This window comes from Sceloporus undulatus, chromosome 3 (assembly GCF_019175285.1).
Source record: "Sceloporus undulatus isolate JIND9_A2432 ecotype Alabama chromosome 3, SceUnd_v1.1, whole genome shotgun sequence".
NCBI lineage: Eukaryota > Metazoa > Chordata > Lepidosauria > Squamata > Phrynosomatidae > Sceloporus > Sceloporus undulatus.
Window position 1 is genome coordinate 156,598,050 of NC_056524.1, and position 11,333 is coordinate 156,609,382.

At 39.4% G+C, this 11,333-nt stretch overlaps 2 protein-coding genes across 2 annotated transcripts in view; both read left to right on the forward strand.

Moving 5' to 3' along the window:
- LOC121926319 (pulmonary surfactant-associated protein D-like) overlaps window positions 1-8,504 on the forward strand; it is an 11,250-nt gene extending 2,746 nt beyond the window's left edge. The window contains exons 2-5 of the mRNA XM_042459198.1: window positions 756-958; window positions 2,161-2,268; window positions 4,700-4,783; window positions 7,973-8,504. Of these exons, the coding sequence (XP_042315132.1) occupies window positions 775-958; window positions 2,161-2,268; window positions 4,700-4,783; window positions 7,973-8,364 (768 nt within the window). The 5' untranslated portion in view covers window positions 756-774 and the 3' untranslated portion in view covers window positions 8,365-8,504. The remainder of the gene's footprint in view (window positions 1-755; window positions 959-2,160; window positions 2,269-4,699; window positions 4,784-7,972) is intronic.
- Window positions 8,505-10,394: 1,890 nt separating this feature from the next.
- The window catches only part of LOC121926320 (mannose-binding protein-like), a 9,419-nt gene continuing 8,480 nt past the window's right edge, over window positions 10,395-11,333 (forward strand). Inside the window, exon 1 of the mRNA XM_042459199.1 lies at window positions 10,395-10,891. The gene's annotated coding sequence lies outside the window, so the exon portion shown is untranslated. The remainder of the gene's footprint in view (window positions 10,892-11,333) is intronic.

Here is an 11,333-nt window from a genome sequence, read left to right on the forward strand (position 1 = left end):
ATCTATGGTGATGTGGTGTTGTCAGTCCTTGATAAGGATAAAGTCCTCCAGCTTCAAACAAACAAACTCTAGTTCATCAACTCTGGTTGCATCTGCACTACAGAAATAATCCAGTTTGATATCATTTTAACTGCCACAGCTGAATGCTATGGAATTCTGGGAATTGCCATTTGTTGCGGCACCAGAGCTCTCTGACAGAAAAGGCTAAGGGTATCATTGCTCCATGAATGTTTGATTTTATTATATTTTTCTCCATGACCAACATAGCTACACCTAAATATGTTTTCTGAAAGTTTTGGTTTTTCCATGTTTCTTTTTTTCTTTTTAAGTAAAAAAGTCCTGTTCTTTCAGACCTGAATCTGAAGAAATTCACAATTATGAATTTATTCGTATGAATTATAAAAGAATTTACAAGCAGAAAACAATATTCTCATCTATGCCTAAATTTGAAGCAGGGATGCTTTTGAGAGCACCTCTCCTCAATTAAATATGAGTAGATGCTTGACCTTGTTCCTCTGCCTGACTGCTGTCCATCACCAAGAACAAAAATCCCCTTATGTACATTTGTAATTCAAATTAACCACCAGAGTATGCCTTATGGAGTACAATTGGCCACTGGCTCCACACATTCTTTGGGCTTGTCCGCTATTGCTGAATTTTTCATAGACACATCTTGAGCTTTGAAGGAACATCTTGTGCTTCTGCAACATACTTTAGGAAGTCAACTCTAGTTCTATGATGCTGTTCTTTTCCAGGTAAAAAGACCCTTGAGCAATGTACTTGCAAGCTTATTTCATCATTGTGCTGAGCACAGTGCTGGTGAAGACAACTGATCCTGACCAGTGCAGATGTGAAGATAAAGTGAATGCTTGCATTATCCGTGATGGAAGTCCTGGTGCTAATGGATTACCAGGCAGAGATGGGTTCCCAGGGCCTAAAGGTGAAAAGGGAGAGCAAGGTACTACCCTCCTATTAACACACTGGGTTGATAGTGTTTATTGTGATTAGGAAGGTCATCACATACAGATTGTGTCCTTATCAATAAAGTTCTACATACATATTCAGTTGAGGAACAGAGGTGGAATGGAGATGGACTCATCAGGGGAAAATGCAGCAAAAAAAAAGACCTTACAAAAGCACCTCAGTTTTTGTTTATATATATACACATATATACACATATACACACAGGGACATGTACTATTATATATCTTCTAGGAAATAAATCCCAATTCAGCTGAGTCTTTGCCCACACAATTTCCATGTGCACAGAATTGCAGTTCAACAGCATGAATCTAAAGCTTTTTTATGCAAAAGTCCTGTAATTCAATTGAGTCCATCTTTAGGATTGCAGCCTGCCACACTTATTATATAACTATGGAGACTATTGCATTACCTTCACTGCCAGGATAGAACCAGGATGTAACTTTCTTAAGGCAGATTTTATCACATTCACCCATTGCCAGGCAGTGTGCGGCCTGTATTCAAGCTGGGCTTCTCTGGGCTTGTCTGACATCCTTTCAAGAATGGGAAAATCCCATTCTTGAGAAGCTGTGAGAGAAGCCTGAGTTGCATACAGGCTGCATACTGCCCGGTAATGGGTGAAGGCTATAAGATCTACATTAAGAAAGTTACATCTTGGGTCTATACTGGCAGTAAAGCTAACGCGATTATCACATTATCACACTGCCAATTCCCTGGCAGGATAGACATAGATTGTAACCATAACAGACAGATCTTATCAGACAGCCCTGTACCAGGCAGTAGGTAGCCTGTATCCAATTCAGACTTCTCCCGCAGTTTTTAAAGAATGGGAAATCCTATTCTTGAAAAGTTACGGGAAAATCTGGATTGGATATTGGCTGCCTATTGCCCAGCCATGGACCTGTCTGATAATATCTGTCTGTTACTGTTACAACCTATATCTATCCTGGCGGGAATTAGCAGTGCAATAATCTACATAGTATTAAGAAAGTACCACATAATATAACAACAACAGTCACAACTTTTGCCATTTTCAAAAAGCATCCTGCAATCTATTGGTGCCTATTTCTTTCAGCTATGAAATATAGTAACCAAGAGTTTTCCTGAAGCAAAATTATGCTTCTTTATTAATTCTATTTTGTCTGCTTTTGCACTTGATTCAATCCATGGGATGACCAGGATTACGAGGGGTCCAGGGCCCCCCAGGAAAAGCTGGGCCTCCTGGATTGAAAGGAGATCATGGTCCCACAGGAGAGAAAGGTTCACCTGGAACTTGTGATGATTCAGGTAAGTTTTACTGGGTTAACAGTCCCCTTCACACCTTTAAAGCAAGGGGGGATAGCATGCAAATGCAGTGAGGACTGAAATGATATGGGCCTAAAATAGGCATGTTAACATGATGAGGGGATTCCCTCTCTTGCAACATTTTGGAATCCAGAATTGTGAGCTATGGAGAAGAAGGAGGAAGAAGGAAAGGAGGAGGAGGAGGAGGAAGACCAGGGGTAGAACAAAGGGGGGAGTTTAATGTTGGCATCAAATAGTTTCCCTTTTGGATCAAACAGAGAGGAGAAAGGGTGATTTTTCTCAGGACCAAAATAGGCAGGTGCAGGAGAGATAAGCTTTTATTGTAGTTACAGCTAACATTACTCACAAGAAAAAATGTGGTCTGGTCCCCCTGCCATTGTGCTCTGGCAGATTTAGAGGCCTATATCCAATACAGGTGATGCAAAGACACTGGGTAGCTGGATCTAGGCATCCATTTGCCAAAAGAATGTTATGTTAGAGGCACACGACATAGGGGCTGTACAGACTGGCCAAAATGGCTGATGTTGGGCTGGAGTGGGGCATGGTGACAGCACCCTGCATGCCACAACTCCACCCCCAAAGTGGCATCACTCAACCAGATAGTGGCAGTTTCACAATGTTTCTTCAGTGCAGTATTTAGACACGCTTCACCAAAGAAATGTGGAAGAGTGTCATGCCCAGCCTGGAAGATGGCTTGGAGGACTCAGAGGATGAGCTAGAGCCTCTGGGATCTGAACCTATAATGGAGGAGCCAGAGCCCCAGGGGCTTGAACCTGTAATGGAGGAGCCAGAGGCTGGCCCTAGTTCTGCTGGAGCAGAGTCTATGGCCCCTCCAGAGGTTCAGCAGTCAAGTTTGCCTGGTGCCAAGGCTGTGGACATGGAGGAGGATCTGGGCAGTGTGCCTACCTTCAATGAGCGTCGAGCAGAAAGAGAGGGCCTTCGAAGATCTCGGAGGCTTTATCAGAAGCGTCTTCGTAATCAGGCACAGCTGAAGGCCAGCTCCTTGCCTTCTTAAGCACCTGGAGCATGTGTGGTTCTTTGCCAGTGGATATCTGACTCTTTTAGGGGAAAGACTCTGTCTCTGGCTCCTTGGCTTTTTGTCTTGACTACCCGGAAACCTTGACCTTGGACTGCTTCATCGACCTGCCTATCTGTTACCCTGAACCTCGGACCGTCTGACAATTCTTTTGGTAATCCCTTTTGGTAAAGCTACTGCAACTCTCTAGGACTGTGTAGCTTACACTGACTTTGCTGTGCTGGGAGGGGGTTGTTTGTTTGAGAACTAGCTGCCTTATCAGTCCTTTGGCTGCTTTCCCGGACAAAGAGCCATGTGTCGGCAGCAAGCACACCCTTTTTCTGGGCCAAAAAGAAGTGGCATTTTGCTGCTTCTTCTTGGCCTGAAAAAACACTGGAACAGAGCCATAGTGTGCGGTTGCCACAGCCCTGATCCAGCATCCAAAGGGGGCAGTGGCAGGCTGCTCCTTCAGGATGTTCTATTTCGTCCCATAGAATACCAGATATCCTTTAATAAAAAGAAGTAAATGGCATCAAGGGGAAGCATCAGTGGCTGGCCCTGTGAGGGTGTCTGAGCCTTGCCAGAGTGTGAGATGTCAGATTCTGATGTCAATATTGTATCAACACTTGGAAACATTATGAGTTTGGACTATAATTCTCAGAACTCTTCACCAATATGACCACTGTGCATATTGGCTTGGTGACTGTGGCTGGTGTAGTTCAAAAAAGGAACTTTTCAAAGATCAAGTCTACACAAGGGGATCCCCCGCCCGCCAATCTGTGCTGATCAGGACACATTGTGCATGGCATTTGCCCCAAATATGGAATGACCAAGGCCCATGATCAAGGGCCCAATCAGCAGCAAACTTGGAATTTAAAATGTCTTAAAGTGGATTTTTAAAATGCACAATTTGGTGTGGGGTTTACAGGAAAGTGGTGTTTTCTGTGCACGTCCAGTTGATTCGCAGTGGACTGCGGACGGGGAACAGGCAGGACAGATCACCTTGCAGGTGCCACCATGTGCAGTCAGCTTGTGCTGCCTTTCCCACAGCTCCAGCACAGATCACTGCCAGTTGCCATATACCTTTCCTGCTTAGAATGGCTTTAAAATAATGATTTTTTCTGCTTGTGAGGTGCCTAGCACTTCATCATAAATTCAAAGCACACAGCAAGTACTGGTGCAGAAGAGGCAAAAATGTTCTGGAGGGGCTGTGTGTGGGGCAGAAAAGAGTCCATTTGAACTTTTTCCTAAGCATAGACTCTCCCCAAACTTTGCCCCCTTCTTTTCCATTTACACTACAATCTTGGCCCAATCTGAAAGTTCTGTTCTCTTAACATACATGGCTGCATCAGTACTTAATGTAAGACTTTGACCTAACAAAAATCTTTTTTTCTCCAGAGCTGGAGCTCCTTAAAACACAGATGAAGGCTTTACAGGCAGAACTACAGACTGTAAAAGAAGAGGTTACCAAAATAGTGAAAGGTAAATTGCTGCATATCTCAGTTGCAACCAAAGGTGGCAAGTGGTATGGGTTGGCTGTTTAGTTTCAGTTTTTTTTTCTGGGGACTGAATGAACCTTGCTCCTACCACAGCTACTACAATCCAATTTTTTATTCTGTAATGTATACTATGGAGTTCATCACACGGAGTTTATTCTGTGCAGAAACGGGATTTAAATCAGGAAAATCCCGCAAAAGCGGGATCTGTTTCAGACAATGTCAGGGGGCATCTCGCACAGAAAGTGGACAAATCTCACAAAACTGGGATCATTTTCAGATGACGTCCGGGGCCCTAAGCATTAATCTGACATTAACACACAGAGAAAGGGGACAAAATTTGCCACTTTTTAGTTTCGGGATTTTCCCAAAAGTAAAAAGCAGCCAATTTTGTCCACTTTCTGTGCAGGTTAATGTTGGATTAATACTCAATGCTCCTGATGTCTGAAAATTTTCTGCATGGCAGTTGGGCATTTAGCCTCCCGTGTGATAAACTCTTATGCTGGAAGAGCAATGCTGAATCAAACAAGGAATTAAGTAGTTACGGGTGTGGAATCTATAATATGCTTCATAAAAAGTGAAGCAAAATATCGCATTTAGCTAAAATTAGGCAAGTCGATAATACACTCCTATACACACTCCTCCATAGAAATGCCAAGATGGCCAAATCCCTACTTTTCTTTGAGCAGCAGGTAAAAGCATTTTTGTGTCATCAAGCTTTTTCAGACTGATGAGGATAGGGATTTTAAATGCTGTGCGATTTAGATTTTAAGCTCTGTATATATTTTTAAAAAATACATTTTAAAATACATTTTAATATTTTAATGTTTTAACTTTATAATTTGATTGCTTTTTAAAATGTTATATTCTATTTATACTTTTAAAGTGTTTTTTGTATTGTTTTTAATTTATATTGCTTTAAATTTGTGACTCTATAGCAGGAGAAAAGTGGGATATAAATAAATGAAATAATACAAAATACACACATACTCAGAAGTAAGTCATCCCCCATCCCATGTGAAGTAGGCAAATAGTTTAAATAACTAAGGAGCCATTTTTAAAAGCATTAAATGTAGGTCAGAGTATAACACAAATATACTTTCCAGACATTAAAGTTGAAGAAAGAGGTATTTGGTTAAGAACTTACCTTCAAGCTGGCTGACCAAATTTAATTTTTGACACACATGTATTCATCAGAAGCTTAAGATCAGCTCTCCAAAATGAATATTTCTAGCTTAGCGTGTCCTTTCTAACTTCTTTCCAGCTCTGTTATTAAGATTGAAATACCATAATTTGATACTGGCAGAAAGTCTCTGTATTTTGTGTCTTGGTTTTTTTTCCCAATCTTTATTCTGGTGTGGTTTGATATTCACATGATGCTGGTAGCAACAATGACACTTATTTTAGTCACTGCTTTTGGGTGATATTTTGTGGCCAATGTGGCCAATGCTCAGGGATGATGGAGCTGTAATTTAAAAAAAAAGTCCTGAAGGGCCACGGGTTTCCTGCATTTGCTTTAGGACTATAAAGTCAACATCAAAACTTTTAAATTGGATTCCAGATACACTGGTGGGAGAGAACTGACATAATATATAACCCAGTCATTGAGCTCCAACATGTATGGTGGCTATGTTTTGTACCAGCTATCTGGATCTACTTATTCTAAGACAGTTTCAAAGCTGATGTATCAACCAGCGCATTCTTGCCTACTGTTATCATTTCAGTCAACAATAAATCCAGAAGGACCCAAAGCAAAGTTTAGTCCTTTGATAGAAAGTTCAATTCCATCCTATCCAAAAAAATTCCCTGGACAAAGTATTTCTGTCATATCAGAATGAGTTTCAGCTTTTTCAACCTCATCCATCACACAAGTTGGACTCTATTTTGTTGTTGTTGTTTTGGTGCAGTCACTGTTTGTTGTTTATTATTTTAACTTATGTTTTATATTGTAAATTGTTTAATTGTATTTTAAAGGGGTGGGATTGGAGGATATGGATTATATGTTTTAATGTTGTAAACCACCCCAATTGTGTTGCGTAGAGAGGGGGGATAAAAATAAATTTTATTATTATTATTATTACAACTGCTTCCAAGTACCTATGGGGCCAGAGTGTGTGCATTCCCATGGCTTCCTTTAACTTAAGTTGAATATACACACTATCAGAATGTTGTTGTTGTTGCTATATTTATAGATATCCCACTTTCTCCCCAGAATTTTTACTCAAAGTGGCTTATGATTTAAAAGCACAATACAATTAAAAATATACAAAAGTGACCTTTAAAACAGAATTAAGCTATTAAAATATTAAAACTGATCACTTGCTTAAAAAACAGAATACAATTTAAAAAGATAAAACCACTTTAAAAACAATTAAAACGTTGGTTGCAGTGAATCGCAGGAATCCAGATAACTCCCCACAGTTGCCTGTTTGATAATAAGGGGGACAAGATGGAACCACACAGACCAAAAGCCAAGAGACAGAGCAAAGTTCAATAGAATCATCATCCTAGCCACTGTAACACTCTGAGCCTTAAATCCAATACAGGCAATGCAAAAAGACACCATGATTAATGAATCCAAAGCCACTGAAATGCCCAGTCACATTCTGCTTGTCTCTTCGCCAACATCTATCATCCACCAAGACAATCAAGGTGTCTTTGCTCCAACACAAGGGCTGAACTTTGAATGGAATAGATTCAAATAATAAGAATTCTGTTGGACAGGGAAGGGAATCATGTGAGCCACTCAGAATCCCCCACCATTGGCAGTGCTCTCTAGGGTGGAAGGAACATGCAGTTCAAAAAACAAACATTTCAAGACAAATGCAAACTGAAACAAATGAGCCCTGTGTCACAAAGCAAACACATCTCTCTATAAAAACTTACCAATTGAATAAATGTGGACAACAAAAGCCATGATTCTGCTTAACACTCATTACATTGCATACACCTGATCCTGCATAATATTAAAAAACAAGGAAGTATTAAAAGGTCTCACTGGAATTGAATGTGGCCATGTGTATGTTCAGAGGGGTAAGTAGCATATGGAGTCCTTTACTTTAATAACCAGAAAATGTAACAAACGTCAGTGCTGGTTTTTCAGATCCCTACAGCCAGTGAGGTTGGGAGGCTGCAGCTGCAAGATAAAATGTTGACCATTTCTGTTTCTTTTTAGCTCAACCTGTTCCTAATGGCACAAGGGTTGGTGAAAAAACATTCCAAACAGATGGCTCCAAGGGCGGATATGAAGTTGCTCAATCCAAATGTGTGCAGGCTGGTCGTGTGCTCGCTTCTCCAAGGAATGCTCTTGAAAATGATGCTTTGCGTGAAATAGTGAGGACGCATAACACGCGTGCAATGCTTGGAATAAATGATAGGCTAATCGAGGGTACGTTTAAGTATCCAGATGGAGAAACAATAGGATACACAAACTGGAGCAAAAATGAACCAAATGATGCAAGTGGAGAAGATGATGCAGGTGGAGAAGACTGTGTAGAACTTTTTGGAAATGGGAAATGGAACGATGTGCCTTGTAGTCATGAAAGACTAATAATTTGTGAATATTAGTTTAGATGTCATTACAAAGATTATAACGTTTTGTACATTTTAGTTATAACTTTCAGTCAGTAGAACAATACTTAGTTGATCAATCATCTGCCTAAGACTTAGGCACTAGCTGACCAATTAAAAACATTTATTTTTGAGTACATTTGTGTATGAGTCTAACTTCAGAAGGGGGTGTTTAAAGAATTCTGACAGAACAAGAAATAAACTGGTGGAGAGGACATATTCAATGTCATGTTGCAGCACCAGCATTGAACCAAAACTGTCTAAAAAACAGAGATGATATTAGTTTGCAAAGGCACCTGGACTTGATCTGGCTATTAGGAAGAATGAGGCCTTTGCTTCAGCTCAAGATGATGGGGCAGCAATGACAATTTCCATGTTGTCTGTGCTAGATTTTTTGGATCTTCCTGTTAGACTTCTTGGCTGTTGTTGTGTATGCTGCACAAATTCATCTCAACTACCCTAAACTATCCTGCTGCCTCATGCGTCGTGGAGGACATAATCACATTGCCAGATTTAGCTCCTAGTCCATCCAGTTTCCATACATGGAATAAGGAGGGGAAGCTATTTTTATTTTCTTTATATCTGACAGGTACATTTCCCCCTTTTTATTGTACATGATGTTTGGCCTAGTTTTGATACTGTACAATAATTGTCACCTACAAACCTTTTTGCTTGAAAATGTTTTGTTGATGTAAAACTACACCGAGTTAAATCCAATGCTTTTGCAAAGGTGTTAAAAATAGAGCTGTAAAAAATCTGTTCAAAGCAGACTCAAAATCTTTTTTTAAACGGATTTAAAGCTACTTTGTGGTTTAGAGCAGTGCTTCTACATGTGCTAAAAACTTTAGAAAAGGTGTTTTTTTCCTGTTCAGTGAAGTCTTTGCAAATTACCAACCAGGGAAATATTTCTCATTTATTAGACTTTATGTTTTCTTATTTGAAGTGTATGCTCTGAGCAACTGCTGCTTATTCTTAATGTACCATGCTTAATGGCATCACCAGGAGCCATTCCTAGGCCTCAGGGTTTGCTCCAGAGATCTCAGAGGTTGACCTGGCAATCTAGTAGTGGCCCTTATCTGATAGATATCCCTCCCAAAGGTTTACAGCCAATTTTGCTGAAATAGCTGGAAAAGTATCAAAATATCATACGTTCGCAATGACATTTTTTAAATGATGTGTTTTATAAATGGTGTGTTTAGTACAGAAGCCTCTTGAAAACAGTATGAATGAAGAAAACTGTTTTTTTTAAAAATTGTATCATGCTTGTACAATAACAATTTTAACAGCAAGAGGCAGTTTAAAACTACTATTCAGGTGCTCTTCTGAGGAGGTTAAAAAACTGAAAAGAAGCTCTTCAATCAGCTTTTATAAAACACTGTAGGCATGTTTCTTTTTAAAAAACATCAAGCACACTTTGGTGATATAAAATCATGGTGTATCTTTAACATCTGAAATGGCAGCAACCAGTCTGACTAATCCAGCTTAGTGTAAAACCTCTGAGCCTGGAGGAAAAAGACATTCTGTCAGGTTTTACAAGAAGCAATAGCAAGGGGAAAACCCACACATAAATATGTATGTCCCCAATAGGGAAATTCCCAATTCTCTAAAATAATAGCCTTTTTAAAAGGAGTTTGTGGCCTCTTGTGACATTCAGAACTCTTTAACTGTGGGGAGAGAGGTCAAATGTAGATCGCTGCTTCCTTTCTTTTGGGAAACATAGGCCTGTTACAGACTGCCAAAATAAAGCTGCTTCGGGTCTCTTTGGAGGTATACTATTTAAATGATGCATGGGTCCTATGAGTCTGGAGATCGCACCAAAGCCACACTCTGTTCCTAAGCACTGGAGTGCAGCTTTTGGTGCAACTTCTGGATTCTTAGGATGCATGCATCATTTAAATAGCATACCTCCAAAGAGACTCGAAGCAACTTTATTTTGGCAGTCTGTAACAGGCCATAGTATTGTTTGAGCAGCTATGCATACAAACTCTCATCTTCCTAATATTTACCCTTTTTTTCTCCCTGCCTCCTCCTCCTTCTGAAAGTTTCTCAATCTCACTAAACTTTAGAGTTTAAAAGAAAGGTCACTCTAAAGAAACTTATCAGAAGGTTAAACCCTGTGTATCATGCCAGTTTTGATAATGATTTTAAAGTGTCAAATGTTACAGATTTCTATATGCCACCGGATCTTACCGGAAGAACCTCCTTTGAAGGAGTGGTCTGAGAAGGTTATTCTTAAAATGTATCCTTGTTTTCCAGTAAATCAGTAGGCAAATTGCTTCTCATAAAACACTGCATCCCATGCTAGTAAATGGTGAAGTATAAAGTCACGTTTTGCAATCCATAGACTTATGCAAGACTAAACATTAACTAAATTAACTAAACATGCTTTCTTAGGTAGAAGGTTTCCCCCCATTTTACTCATTGTTCTGAACAAAAGAGAAACCTCCTACTTTCTTTCTCAGTCTTTGCAGTACTTCATATCAAATCCCTTATTTTATTTAAAAGTGGATTAAACTAGGAGCTGGTAAGTAATGTTGCTTTACATTTTAATTTCCACCACATTTTCAGGGTGCTTTATCCAACTGGTCTGCCTCCATTCTCTTGCTGCAGCTGAATGAATGGTGATAGTACTTCTTTGTGGTTTAAGGTTGCACAACCACTTAAATATAGGGCTGAATGATATGATTAGCAGTTTATTTAATGAAATATTTAGTGGATTGATTGGAGTTTCAGAGGAAGAATTTCTTTTCTTACAACAATTTTGGATTTGATGTGTGCCTAAGTAGATGGAAAGTTTTAAGTTGGTTATCTTACAGTTCCTATAACATCGGAAAAACACACTTTCTTCAAGATTTGGAACTGTACACCTTTCTTCAAATTTAACTGGTTAATTAATGAAGTGGTTTAAGGGCAGAATATTATTATTATTATTATTATTATTATTATTATTATTATTATTATTATTA